The 15,244-nt window shown below is 31.7% G+C and overlaps 2 protein-coding genes across 4 annotated transcripts in view; both read left to right on the plus strand.

Annotated features, from left to right (window-relative positions):
* Positions 1–434: 434 nt before the first annotated feature.
* The window catches only part of LOC116003031 (pentatricopeptide repeat-containing protein At4g38150-like), a 36,183-nt gene continuing 21,373 nt past the window's right edge, over positions 435–15,244 (plus strand). Inside the window, exons 1-4 of one of the 2 annotated variants that reach the window (XM_031243214.1) lie at positions 435–609; positions 1,475–1,580; positions 2,426–2,514; positions 3,140–3,386. The gene's annotated coding sequence lies outside the window, so the exon portion shown is untranslated. The remainder of the gene's footprint in view (positions 610–1,474; positions 1,581–2,425; positions 2,515–3,139; positions 3,387–15,244) is intronic. The other variant, XR_004094589.1, reaches the window with a different exon arrangement.
* Positions 7,648–12,227, plus strand: LOC116003028 (nuclear intron maturase 1, mitochondrial-like). Of its 2 annotated transcripts, none has more exons than XM_031243211.1 (6): positions 7,648–7,887; positions 8,719–8,997; positions 9,040–10,858; positions 10,937–11,130; positions 11,228–11,602; positions 11,781–12,227. In XM_031243211.1, exons 2-3 carry the CDS (start codon positions 8,746–8,748, stop codon positions 10,801–10,803), a joined length of 2,016 nt encoding a protein of 671 aa, XP_031099071.1. In that variant the 5' UTR covers positions 7,648–7,887; positions 8,719–8,745; the 3' UTR covers positions 10,804–10,858; positions 10,937–11,130; positions 11,228–11,602; positions 11,781–12,227. The 2 variants fall into 2 exon arrangements, with proteins under 2 accessions (XP_031099071.1, XP_031099072.1); XM_031243212.1 differs by having other exon boundaries at positions 8,722–8,997.

Consider the following 15,244-nt stretch of genomic DNA (forward strand, 5'->3'; position numbering starts at 1 on the left):
TAGTACGTCTTACTGTCCCCAATATGCAGATCACTCATTTATTCGTTGATGGAGTTAACGACATCAACCATTGAGGTTAATATAGCTCGACATTCAAGAAAGCTATATTTTGAATTGCCAATCATGAACATAGGAAACGTACTTGCAAGTATGGTGGTAACTGGGTCTCCATTATATATTTACCATAATATAAATAATATATATATATATATATATATATATATATATTGAAATTGAATTGGAAGAACTAAATAACAAAAAATATATATATATTAAAACAAAAATATGTTTCTTTTTTTGGGTTGTGTGTATACATACGTGTGATGTATACATACTACACACTATCTAATGTATTAAAACATACGTGTAATGTATACATACTACACACTATCTACTACGGAGTATAATATTAGAATTATCTAGAAGACCCTCCAGAATTCCTTCGCCCATCTCTGGTCTATTGTTCTCTGTACTTGCACATCCAGAAAATCCATCGACACTCTTGTTGCAGTACAGATCTGGAAAGCATTCCTATCTAAAGTTTAGCTAGCAGCGACGATGAATCATCTTCGAAACCTGGAGTTAACAGGATTTTTCATTAATTTGGGGGTAATTTTTATTTTTTTTTTAATTCATCATTTTCTTGTGCAGATGAATTTTCATATGTACTAATTTCTGCAATATAAAGCTTAAAATTTCAGATTTCACCAATTGTTTGTCTAATTTCGTTCACAAAAGAACATATCTAGGTTTTAGGGTTTACGTCTCAGCTCGATTTTTCAATATATTACATATCTGTAGTTGTTACCTAGTTTAAAAGGTAAAAATTCCTTCAATTTCTGGATTGCATGCCCGAAAAAAGGTAAAAGATAAGATTATACCCTAAAAGTTGATTTTTTGGATTGCATGCAGATGGTTGATATATCATAATGGTTCATAAAAAAAGATAAGTCTATTTCTAGTATTTGATACTACTAATCAGTACTGGTTTTTATATATTTCGTCTCTCAACTATTTATGAGTAGTGACAAAATTTGTGTAAAAAAATGAATTTGCTTACCTCTGTTGTCCTCTTGAGACTTCCGTTATTCGCTATAATTGTAGATCTGGTCAATTTCCTCATATCCCTTATGTTCTCTGATTGGTGTTTGTAGACTCTTCAATTTTGAAAAATTCACAGTTTTGAAGTGTCCGTAGTTCTGTAATATTCAATTCTGTGCAGTTTTATAGATTTGAATTCAGCAGCTATATATACAGCTTAACTAAATAGGTTGGCTGAGATGTGTTTGGAATTGCAACAGTTTCATAGTTAGTAATGATAGCACACAGTAACCAAAGACATAAGATACCGACATTTAGGACTAACTATTTAATTATTTACTCACGTTTGAAAATGAATTTAAGTTTGATTTGTATTGCCATACTATTAAAATATTAGTCTTGCTAGTAATGGTTTTGTTTTTTTCATACTTAGTTCTGACGCAGCTAAATTTGGTAGTGGCAATGCACTGGTTTGTTATGGAGTGACTGGTCCATTGGGTTTTTACCATTTGAAAGCAGGATGATTCAATTGAATGCAGGTTGTCAATTGAGTTCCCTTCTACTTGTTAATTGCTATTTTTTCCTGATTATAACATTTGGAAAGGATGATTGTTTCAATGTTGTACCTTTATATATTGTTATGTGAATGAATGAAAATCTTCAAATTTCTGCAACCTTGTTTACTTGCAACTTTAAATACCTGACCTTATTTCTTTGATCAATATTAGTATGAATCTCCTATATTTTTTTTTTGTCTAAATAGATGGCAGAAAAACATCCTTGTCTACCTCTAATTCAACATGTTTATAGTGGTTATCAAATAGGAGGGCAATTTGTTTTTTCTTTAGAATTTCTTTTTGGCTATATATATAACCATAGTGAACTTGAAAGCAACTTTAATTCAATTATATAATAGTCCATAATTTTTTCAATTATATAATGTTCTTTATGTATATATAACACAGGAACCCAAGTAAGTTTAAACTTATACCTTAATGGAATTTATAAGAAAATTTCATGTGGGAAGAAGTTGTATTAAATTTAAAGTTTGCACATAATTTGAAATTGTTTCATGTGTTTAAAATAGTCAATTCAGTTATATTTATAATAGTGGGTCACGTTGTTCTATTAACATATGCAGGAGATGTGCATCATATAAACCAATAAGATATGTGGCACAAAATTGTGGTGATGATATGATATCCAAAGCAACCCAAATAAGTTTAAATTTATTCCTTAATGGAATTTAGTTCAAAATATCACAAATGGGCATGATTTATTATACAATTTATTGATTTATTGAAATTGCATATAGGTTAAATTTATTTCATGTGTTTAAAATAGTTAATTTTGTTATTAATATTATCAACATTTTCCTATGCAGATCTTTCCACAAATTATATGATACATGATGAAGGTCAGGCTTTCAAATTGACTTGAACTGTCATCAACGATTTTAAAATTGCTAAGAAGGTATGCCATATTACCACTATGAGCAAAGAAAATATGTTCTAAGATTCTTACAGAATATCACAATATGATAATGTGCTGTTTTTTTCATTTAGTACTGCATTCACCTTTTAAGGGAAATCATCATCATGTAGAGTAACTCGATCTTACTTCCCATATCCCTTCTAGATTAACTTGCAATCACCTATAAGGGAAAACATTTGTTTAAGGAATTTTTCAACTCTTGATTATATGTATGGATGATATAACAATTATATGTTAATTGTTAAACAATATTTGTAGTAAAATTATAACGCATCTAAATCACTACAAACCAAAAGTTTAAGTTTTGCGAACTACTATTAATATATATATACACATTTAAAAACTTCAATAACATATTATTATTTTATTAATAATATTAATTTTATATATATATATATATATATATATATATGTATATATATATACACACACACACACACTGCCAGTTAGCTGTAAGCCCATTCATTCTGCTTAGTCCAAAAGAAGTGAATTACGGAATAATATTTAGCCCAATAACCCAATACAAAACAAAAACACAAACTACGAAAAAAAAATAAAAAAATATAGCCCTAAGTCCCTAGCCCTAATCCCTTATTCATTTCAGATCTGCTTCTCCATTTCTCGCCTACTCCACTCCACAGTCCACACTATCACAATTCTCCGCATTCCTCTGTGTCTCGACGCCTCCACCCTCCAGCCTCCAACCTCGGCCACACTCCGGTCAAGCGGTTACGCCCTCACACCCTCTGGCCCTACCCTCGCATCTTAGTCCGCTCGGTTTCTGCTTCTCCGTCCTCCGACGCCAACACCCTCCCCGTCTCCCTCACAATCTCTGGCCCTCAGCCAGTCAGGTAACTGGTCATATGTTATTTTTCAATTTTTATTTTATTTTTATAATGTTAATTAAGTATGTAAATTGTTATACTGTTAATAAATCAACAACATGTTATTTAATTGTTTGGAATCTCTTTTGTTTGGTGATCAAAACTTTGATTTATTTGCAAGCATAAAATTTGCTAATTTTGTATGCATGAATACATACTCAACTTTTTTACATAATTAATTTTAAAAATTATTTTCAAACATGTTCTAAAAACTATATGAATTTAATGTTGGAAAACTGTAATATTTTGATGATAGTATTCGGCAGCATTAGCTGAACCTTTCTATTCATTTTTGATTCATTATTGACACTTCTTATTTCCAGTAATTATATTCCTATTTTTATTTAAAGAATTCACATACGAATTGAATGCAGCCTGTTTTCAGTGAATATAAATATGATTTTCCTTCAGTTCTAACTGAGATGATTAGCTGAATTGAATTCAAATGTAAATGCAGCCTGTATTCAGTCATTCAATTTCAAACATACAGACTAAATGATCCTAAATTAAGGAATGTCCTGCTTTATTTCCCATATATTTCAGTAGTAAATAGTTCTTCATGTCCATCCCTAAACTAAGCAATGTCCTGATTTAACTGAAATCTTTCACTATGCTACTGTGAATAATAATATTTTTAGTCAGTATGTAAAATAAGAAAAAAGGACATATACCATAAAACAGAAACATCAGATGTATGATTTGGTTAATGTTTTTAGAACAACAAATCACTGTTTACAAATAATAGATAGCAAAAAATTTATTAGTCAATAACTGAAATTTAAAATAAAAGTGGGTGAGATTGTGAGAATAATAAATAATTTTTGTATTATTGTGACTGCTCAAATACTAATTTTCCTCCCTATGTGTCTCTTGCATAATGTATTTCTTCCTCTTGCAAATAGCTAAGCTTCAACCAAATGATCAATATACATGATTTTTAAACATTCTTTTAATGCCTGAAAATATAAATACAGAATAGGAAGATGATGATAAAAATTGTCTGCACTTTAAATCTGAGTATGTAATAAAACATAATCTGAAACATGAGTTGCTGCCCTTTATTGTTTTGAATGACCTGAAATTATGACTAAAGTAATATAAGAGTAATGTTAAACAAATACAACAAATACCCAAAACATTCAAAAGTTTCCACTACAGTCCATGTCTTTATGAAATGCATTGAATGTTTTTTTCACTCCAGAACCAAGAACCAAATAATATAAACCATAGAATGTTTCTTAGTATTGTGATCTAAGCGTTGTCATTCTATATTGTAAATAACAATAAACTCATTATACTAGTATTGTCCCGTGCGATGCACGGTTAAATATTAAAGATTTGCTTGTAATTAATATTAAAATGAATCAAAAATGGTTTTATTTATTAGATGCGAACTATAATAAAGGTATTTGAAGTAAAAAAAAAACATGAATAAAAATTCAATATTTTTTAAAAAATAAATTATCATTGTATATTATATACCTAGCAAAATATTACACATTATTAAATTTCATGATAAACAACGTTAGTGGAAGCTTAGTTCTCAACGGTCAGTGTTCTATATTGAACCTCAAAATCGAATAGTCGCCAAACAGCCTCGGACGTCGAAACATACCTACAATCATAGTACATATATTTCTAAGTTTTAATTTTTATTATTTATATTGATTCTATTATACTAATGTATAAATATAAATTTGTATTCAAATATAAAAATTTGACTGCATAAGATACCAAATATAAAACATTATAATTTAGTTATTTTTTCATAAAATAAATATACATATGTGGAAGGAATAGAGATGGTCCAAATATCATTTCTATATATATATATATATATATATATATATATATATATAAAATCCGTATAAATAAATATATGCATGTGTATGTGTATACCATCTACATAAGACCTAACAACTATTTATAAATGTGAATAACTATTAATCACCATCACCATTTTCTAAATAATAATAAAGAAGATCCAAAAAATTAAAGAATACAAACAATACTTATATACATATGACTAAATTCAGAACTTTGGCATGTCTGTGCCGGTCCTCTTATTTCCCTACCTGCTGTGCGGATCAGAGTGGTGTATTTCCCCCAAGGCCATAGCGAGCAGGTTATTTCATTCTCTCCCTCCTAGCTTTATCACAATTTCTTCTCAAGCTTTGCTTAGCTTTGTTATCAATTCCTTTGCAATTCTTCCATAAGGAGGACACATCTAAACTGGAATTCGTTCCAGTTTAACTGTAATTCTATTCCAATAAGACTGGAAGGAATTCCAGTTCCTTCTAGTACATGGCCATGTGTTGAATTGTTTTGTTGTTATGTAATATTCTGTGTATATTTTCTGTAAATTAAGTATTCGATAATCCAGTTTACTGGTTTAATGATTAGTCCACTATTCTAGCATCACTGTATCGGTATGTTGTATATATACATACATCTCCAAAAAAAAATATTTTGGGTATATTGTATGTAAATTAAGTACTCCATAATCCATATGATTTTTTGGTCAAGTATTCCCGTATCAGTATGCTGTATATATACATATAGCCCCCAAAAAATTATTCTGTGTATATTGTCTGTATTTTGTGTATATTCTGTGTATATTATCTTTAAATCAAGTACTCTATAATCCATATGGTTTATTGGTTTAATGATTATTCCNCTATTTTTATTTAAAGAATTCACATACGAATTGAATGCAGCCTGTTTTCAGTGAATATAAATATGATTTTCCTTCAGTTCTAACTGAGATGATTAGCTGAATTGAATTCAAATGTAAATGCAGCCTGTATTCAGTCATTCAATTTCAAACATACAGACTAAATGATCCTAAATTAAGGAATGTCCTGCTTTATTTCCCATATATTTCAGTAGTAAATAGTTCTTCATGTCCATCCCTAAACTAAGCAATGTCCTGATTTAACTGAAATCTTTCACTATGCTACTGTGAATAATAATATTTTTAGTCAGTATGTAAAATAAGAAAAAAGGACATATACCATAAAACAGAAACATCAGATGTATGATTTGGTTAATGTTTTTAGAACAACAAATCACTGTTTACAAATAATAGATAGCAAAAAATTTATTAGTCAATAACTGAAATTTAAAATAAAAGTGGGTGAGATTGTGAGAATAATAAATAATTTTTGTATTATTGTGACTGCTCAAATACTAATTTTCCTCCCTATGTGTCTCTTGCATAATGTATTTCTTCCTCTTGCAAATAGCTAAGCTTCAACCAAATGATCAATATACATGATTTTTAAACATTCTTTTAATGCCTGAAAATATAAATACAGAATAGGAAGATGATGATAAAAATTGTCTGCACTTTAAATCTGAGTATGTAATAAAACATAATCTGAAACATGAGTTGCTGCCCTTTATTGTTTTGAATGACCTGAAATTATGACTAAAGTAATATAAGAGTAATGTTAAACAAATACAACAAATACCCAAAACATTCAAAAGTTTCCACTACAGTCCATGTCTTTATGAAATGCATTGAATGTTTTTTTCACTCCAGAACCAAGAACCAAATAATATAAACCATAGAATGTTTCTTAGTATTGTGATCTAAGCGTTGTCATTCTATATTGTAAATAACAATAAACTCATTATACTAGTATTGTCCCGTGCGATGCACGGTTAAATATTAAAGATTTGCTTGTAATTAATATTAAAATGAATCAAAAATGGTTTTATTTATTAGATGCGAACTATAATAAAGGTATTTGAAGTAAAAAAAAAACATGAATAAAAATTCAATATTTTTTAAAAAATAAATTATCATTGTATATTATATACCTAGCAAAATATTACACATTATTAAATTTCATGATAAACAACGTTAGTGGAAGCTTAGTTCTCAACGGTCAGTGTTCTATATTGAACCTCAAAATCGAATAGTCGCCAAACAGCCTCGGACGTCGAAACATACCTACAATCATAGTACATATATTTCTAAGTTTTAATTTTTATTATTTATATTGATTCTATTATACTAATGTATAAATATAAATTTGTATTCAAATATAAAAATTTGACTGCATAAGATACCAAATATAAAACATTATAATTTAGTTATTTTTTCATAAAATAAATATACATATGTGGAAGGAATAGAGATGGTCCAAATATCATTTCTATATATATATATATATATATATATATATATATATATAAAATCCGTATAAATAAATATATGCATGTGTATGTGTATACCATCTACATAAGACCTAACAACTATTTATAAATGTGAATAACTATTAATCACCATCACCATTTTCTAAATAATAATAAAGAAGATCCAAAAAATTAAAGAATACAAACAATACTTATATACATATGACTAAATTCAGAACTTTGGCATGTCTGTGCCGGTCCTCTTATTTCCCTACCTGCTGTGCGGATCAGAGTGGTGTATTTCCCCCAAGGCCATAGCGAGCAGGTTATTTCATTCTCTCCCTCCTAGCTTTATCACAATTTCTTCTCAAGCTTTGCTTAGCTTTGTTATCAATTCCTTTGCAATTCTTCCATAAGGAGGACACATCTAAACTGGAATTCGTTCCAGTTTAACTGTAATTCTATTCCAATAAGACTGGAAGGAATTCCAGTTCCTTCTAGTACATGGCCATGTGTTGAATTGTTTTGTTGTTATGTAATATTCTGTGTATATTTTCTGTAAATTAAGTATTCGATAATCCAGTTTACTGGTTTAATGATTAGTCCACTATTCTAGCATCACTGTATCGGTATGTTGTATATATACATACATCTCCAAAAAAAAATATTTTGGGTATATTGTATGTAAATTAAGTACTCCATAATCCATATGATTTTTTGGTCAAGTATTCCCGTATCAGTATGCTGTATATATACATATAGCCCCCAAAAAATTATTCTGTGTATATTGTCTGTATTTTGTGTATATTCTGTGTATATTATCTTTAAATCAAGTACTCTATAATCCATATGGTTTATTGGTTTAATGATTATTCCNCTTTAAATCAAGTACTCTATAATCCATATGGTTTATTGGTTTAATGATTATTCCACTATTCCAGTATGTTGAATGCTATTGATTCCAAAATTTCAAATTTCAATATGCTATTAGTCAACTGCTTGAAGTTTGAATTAGTAAATTGTAATGTAGCAGGATTGATTAATGATAAACTTTGTATTGTAATTTATAATGTATTTTATATTTGAATCATATTATCAATGTTTGATATTTTGTCATTGACATTTTTGAATTTATTTGACATTCGCCCACACTCAGTAGGATCTGCCCCGGTTACACGGAGAAATGTCATTGAGAACAAAAATCAAACGCTTTATGAGCACCACCTCGGTATGCTCCTTTTCCCGCCAGTACCGTCCCAACCGCCGCCATTCTCTTCCACCGCCGGTGGCTAGCCCACCTCTACAGCAAGACCCACACAGCCTCCTCAAGGAAGACCCAGTTGAAGTGTTATCCAACCTCTGGGTCAAGACCTTCTCGCAACCGGGAAAGCCCTTCACCAACCTCACCGGCTTCCTCTCGAAGCTGGACCTATGGGTCCTCGCCTACCCCGGCTTCCTCTCGAAGCTGGACCTATGGGTCCTCGCCTACCAGCGCACCTGCGCTCACGTCACCGGCTCCTTTCCTCCTCGCAATGCACTCCACACTCGCATCCTCTCCGACCTCGTCTCCCTCCGGAATGCTGTTGTTTCGGGTAAATTCATCTGGAACGACAAGATGCATCCTATAATTCGGGGGCCAAATGAGAGGCCCATTTCGACACTCTCACGCCGCCAGCTCAATTCCGTCCTCACCTCCAAAACCCCGGCATTTCAGGATCGGATAGTTCAGGAAACTCTTCTGATGATTCTTGAGCCGATCTTCGAGCCCATGTTTTCTCCTAAGTCGCATGCTTTTCGTCCTGGCAGGAACCCCCATACAGTCATTCGGACCATAAGAAGTAACTTTGCTGGGTATTTGTGGTTTTTGAGAGGCGATGCTAGTGATATTTTCGACAATGTTGGTGTCAATATTGTGATGGATTGCATCGGAAAAGCTGTGAAAGATAAGAAGGTGATAAGCTTGATTAAATCAGGGTTGAGTGCTGCTGCGTGCACTCGAGTTAGAGGGGTTGATGAAGAAGAGAAGACGGATAAGAAGAAGAAGAAAGTCCATACAAAGAAAAGAATTTTGAAGGCAAATGAGCCAAAGCCAGACCCGTATTGGTTGAGAACATTCTATGATTTTTCTCCAGAGGAGGCTGCAAAGGTACCAAATTATGGTTATTGTGGAATTCTTAGTCCATTGCTAGCTAATATATGTGTTAATGAGCTTGATCATATGATGGAAGAAAAGATAGTTGAGTTCTTTAGGCCTTGTGAGCAGGACAGTATTTGGAAATATTCTATTGATGATGGTTGTCACAATCCATCTTGGCCCGAGTTTGTTCCTTCCAGTGGGAAAGGAAAGACCAGGAAGATGGACTATATTCGGTTTGGGGGTCATTTCTTGATTGGCATTAGAGGGTCTAGACAGGATGCTATGGATATTAGAAAAGAGATAATTGAGTTTTGTGATAGGGAGTATGGGGTAAGATTGGATAATTCAAAGATTGAAATTGAGCACATTAGTAGGGGAATTCAATTCTTGGATCACATAATTTGTCGCCGTGTTATATACCCTACACTTCGTTACACAGCATCTGGTGGAAACATTGTGAGTGAGAAAGGTGTAGGCTCTTTGCTTTCCGTCACAGCCAGCTTACAGCAATGTATTCGCCAGTTTAGGCAGCTGAAGCTTGTGAAGGGTGATAAAGATCCAGAACCACTACCTTGCACACCAATGCTTTATTCGGGTCAAGCCCATACTAATGCTCAAATGAACAAGTTACTCGAAACTCTGGCTGATTGGTATAGATTTGCGGATAATAGGAGAAAAGTGGTAGGTTTCTGTGCTTATGTTATCCGGAGCTCTCTGGCTAAGTTATATGCTGCAAGATATAGACTGAAATCTCGTGCCAAGGTATATAAGATTGCTTCACGTGATCTAAGTCGTCCCTTAAGGGAGCATACTAACAATTCTGCACCTGAGTATTCTGATCTTTTGAGGATGGGACTTGTTGATGCTATTGAAGGTGTTCAGTTCTCTCGCATGTCTTTCATCCCATCCTGTGACTACACTCCATTCCCCAGAAATTGGATCCCTGATCACGAGAGAGTGTTACATGAGTATGCCAAATTACAGGATCCAAAATTTTTCTGTGAACTTCTTAAGTCGGTTAAAAGGCAATCTATATCTTTACCTCAAGATAAGGTATCTGAAATTGTTTGGGACTACAAGACACTTGGGGTACAAAGCCATTGATTTGGTGGTGATAAAAAGTTGGAAAATCTTTCACAGGAAATTATGCTAGCATGAGGTGAGAGGAGTTGATATATATATATATATATATATATATATATCTATGAGCTAACTTTTTATTCCCACACACATGCAGGCCTTTGGAAGGGCAGCTGCAATATAACTATTTGGAGAAATAGGGGTTTTATTTGGAAGGCAGCAACTGTTTGCTGCATTAAGGGTTGAGATTTCTCAAATATAGAGGTTTGAGCAGAAGAGCAACTTTGATGAACATTCTTCATGCAAATACAGAATATGAACGCATTATTATGAACAATCAATCTGTTACAGGTGAACATACAAGAATGTAGATGTATTATTCTGAAGTCTTTTCCATTCCAATTCTGCAGAATGAAGCTCATTATAGGCTATTTTTGTCATAAAATAGAAACTGCAAACATTAGGCTCTGAGGACCACGAAAAAGACCCACACTTAGTCTTCGGCAATACTGTTGGTAGTGAATTGCGAGGAGAGAGGTAATATGCACGAGATAATTTGCAGAAATGCAGGTCTGAAATGGATACAAGTTTAGCTGATGCTCGGGGAATCTTGAGGTGGCTAAGAGTCTGGTGAAAGGAGTAAATAGCGTAAATAGAACTGATGCAACAGGGCGGACAGCAAAGGCTCTAGCAGAACATAATGGAGAAAAAAGCGTGAATGACTGACCTGTTACAAAGTTTTGGAGACCGAAACGAATTAGGGGTTTTGGAAGCAAGCTAATAAACCTACCTGATTCTATGGAAGAGTTTTTCACAATAGCAGGTAAGCCTTTTATTTGATCTCCATATACAATGCAAAGTAACCTGGAAAGTTGATGGGTTAAGTTAGAAATATTATTGATAATCTGGAAATGGAAATAAAAAGAATGTAGTATAGTAAATGGTTGTACACTTGTGTGTTCCTTAATAGATGAGTATGTCACCCTCAACTTATTTTGCAGGTCAGAGAATGCAGAATTAGATGACTCCTTAGGGGGTGGATAAGGGCCAAGAAATTCTGGCCCGCATTGGCTTGTGGACCACACTTTTTTTTTATTTATGGTTCCCACAGTTGTGGGAATCATAGTACATGAATAATGATTGGGTTGCTGGCTAACCAAAAAAAAGCAGTAGGCTCCAGCCTGCAATTAGGAGATGCAAAAATTTGTTATACAGAAATGTTGCTGCCACTGAAAAATGGATGCAACCATCTACTTATACTTTATTTTTTTTTGAGTACTACTGACTCTGTTACAATGTAGTATCTTACAATGTAGTATCTGTTCATACTTATACTTTATTTAGTTGATTTATTGGTTGAAATAAGACTATTAATAAATGTATGTGCAATTCTGTGACTCACATTTTTGTCCAAAATAGTTAATACGAAACATGATATTCATGTGCAATAGTGATTTTCCCTTGTTATTTTGTTAATTTGCATTTAAATATTGAATTTTATTAATTTATTAGTATTTTATATGCGCGTACAAAGATATATGCTCAATATTAATACTCAATGTTAAAATTTTAATTATATTAAAATATTTTTAAAAATAAGAGTATAATTTTTTTTTTAAATTTATAGTTGATAAATTCAGCATATTATATCATCATCGAAAGGCAAATAATTATGATATGATTAATATTATTAAGGTAAGAATTTTAGATATTATGATAAATTACTAAATATAATTATAGTAATATTTAAGAGTTAATGTCATATGGGTTATTCGTGTATAGTAATTTTGCTACGTATAGTCCTAAACTTTTAAATTAGTTACTCGTGGTTTTCGACTTTTAAATTGTTATCATCTTGTTATCATCTGTGATCTAAATTAACAACCCATGGTCCTTCAGCTTTCAAAATTTTATCAGTCGTGGCTCTCTTGGAAGGACCATGGGTACTTAAAATTTCATAGCAATGGTCAATTTGAACCACGGATGGTAACAGTTTGAAAGTCGAAGAACTACATGTGGTCATTTTGAAAGCTTAGGATTAAACATGGCAAAATCACTATGCCATAGGACCACAGATGGTATTAACTCTAATATTTAATTAAAAGCTAAATGAAATCAAACATATTTTGTCAACTACCGTGTAGTGTGATGACATCTTGATCTTGATTATCATTTCAAATAGATGGTCATAGTTTCATGCTTGAATATTAGCCTATGAGTTGGCCTTTGAATCCTTCTAACTCACATAGTAATCATTATGTCATGGAGTCATGGACTTCCATGATTCACCTTATAAGGTGAACCATTGATATAAGGTACATTTTTGAAGTTATATTATGTGTATTGAAGATTTATTATTTGAGATATCATCAAATAATAAATATTCAATACACAAATAATATACATTTAATATATTAAAAATGAACATTTATTGATCCACAGTATTAATTTTGAAGATTTCAACAGTCATTTCCCATTTAAATTCATTTTGTGTTCACACATGTATTAATGACTTAAATAATAGTTAGTATACGAAGAGCTTTTAAGCAACCTTTCAAGTTTTGACATTTAAATATCAGTTTCAAGACAAAAGGAATTAAAACGCCTGCATTTTGTGTGGGCTCAATTATTATAGATGTTTACTGCTGTCACTAATTACCTTCCACTCAAGATGCAGCTTCTTTTAGGCGGGAACTTTTTATCTATTTTCATTTTCCATAGGGTTCTGCTTTATTATAGTAGAAGATAGGTATAGAAGTATGTGAACTAAAAAAAAAAAGTATAGAAGTATGTGAGTTACTTTAATACAATATATTAATAGTGGTTGCACATTATGCTAATTGACTTATTTGTAAGCTATGATATCTTAGAGCAACTATTGAATTGTTTTTGCATACTTGAATGAGAGAGGGTGTGAGTTATAGGAGAGAGAATTGAGAAAAAAGTTACAGAAATGATTTTTTGTGAGTCTCGTATTGATTTTTTTAAAGTCTTCTGGTGCGCGTGTTTTTCACGCACTAGGCACGCCCTCTAGGCGCATTATTGATTACTTTTTGTTTTGTTTTTTTTTTTGACAGTTACTTTCCTCTTTTTCTCACTCTCTCTTCATCTTATATGGCTGGCCAAAAACCTTCAAAAAATCACTATTATTGAGGATGATCTTAATTAAGTTGAATTTGTATACCATTGTTGTATATTTAAAAACAAAAAATATTATTCATGAGGATCGAAAAGTGCTCGCAAATTAGTCAAGACTCTTCAACTATGAAGGGAAGAAAAAAGAGAAAACTCGAATGAGCAAATTACTTCTTTTTTTTTTTTTTTGAGAAAGAGCAAATTACATTTTTAGTCATCGATCAATCATTATGACATTGTCATATTTAGTCATACTCTTTCTATTTTATCACATTACATCATCGAGTTTCATTCGTTAGCCACATACAATTAATTTTCCTTTTAAAATTGTCATTCCACAATTTAATAAATTAAATATGACTAATATGTAATTTTATCATTCAATTAAAAGGGTTTACAAAAGAGTGTGAGAAATTACATGTTGGGGCAAGATGTTTAAATGACAAAATTACATGTTAGCCCTCTTTACCAAAGGAGAATGACAAAAACTTTAAGAGTTAATTCCAGAAATGGTCCTTTGACTATTGACTTTTACCAATTTTAGTCCTCGACTTTTAATTTTACCAAAGTTGGTCCCTTAACTATTGATTTTGTACCAATTTTGGTCCTTCCGTTAAATCAATGTTAAATAGGTGTTAAAATTGAGGGCAAAAATGTCAAATCAAATATTTTAACAAAAATGTTAAAATTTTACCAAAGTTGGTCCCTTAATTATTGATTTTAGCCATGGCTTTCGCCGGACCTCTTCATTGGATGAAAATGTGTAAGGAAAACCACTGCAAGGGTAAATGAGATGATCAAAGCATGAAAAGACCAAAATATCCTTGTTTTGGACGGTTATTTGACAAAAATTTTAACCGTGGACTAAAAGTGACAAGGACTAAATAAGACTGGCCGCAATGTGACAAAATTAATGAAGTGGACTAAAATTGGCAATGTCCCAATAACAGTAGGACAAAAAATGGAAATGACTCAAAATAAAACTAAATAATATAGTTCATACAGATATGTATATTGTCAAATGAAATTGTAGTAGAATTAAAATAATATTTTCATATTGCTATAATAAACTTATTGTGCGTAAAATATAGACGAGATAGCAAAGACACTTCAACATTACTATAATAAAACTAATGCGTGTGAAAAAATAAAACTAAAAAATAGAGCTCATACAATCAGTAATAATTTTTTTTTTCTAAAATTAAAATCAAATGATTCCGTTTACTTCATAGTCCATGTTGGTACTTGATCCTCGATAAATTTGCCATCAACCACGATCACCTCTCGATCCTCGTGAATGAAATTCAGTTACATGACTTACATCATAATT

The sequence above is a fragment of the Ipomoea triloba genome, chromosome 13 (genome assembly GCF_003576645.1).
Source record: "Ipomoea triloba cultivar NCNSP0323 chromosome 13, ASM357664v1".
Lineage (NCBI taxonomy): Eukaryota > Viridiplantae > Streptophyta > Magnoliopsida > Solanales > Convolvulaceae > Ipomoea > Ipomoea triloba.

Coding starts and splice junctions, on each gene's coding strand:
- LOC116003028 (XM_031243211.1), top strand. CDS start 8,746: ATGTCATTGAGAACAAAAATCAAACGCTTTATGAGCACCACCTCGGTA. Junction 8,998..9,039: donor TCTCGAAGCTGGACCTATGG/GTCCTCGCCTAC, acceptor CTGGACCTATGG/GTCCTCGCCTACCAGCGCAC.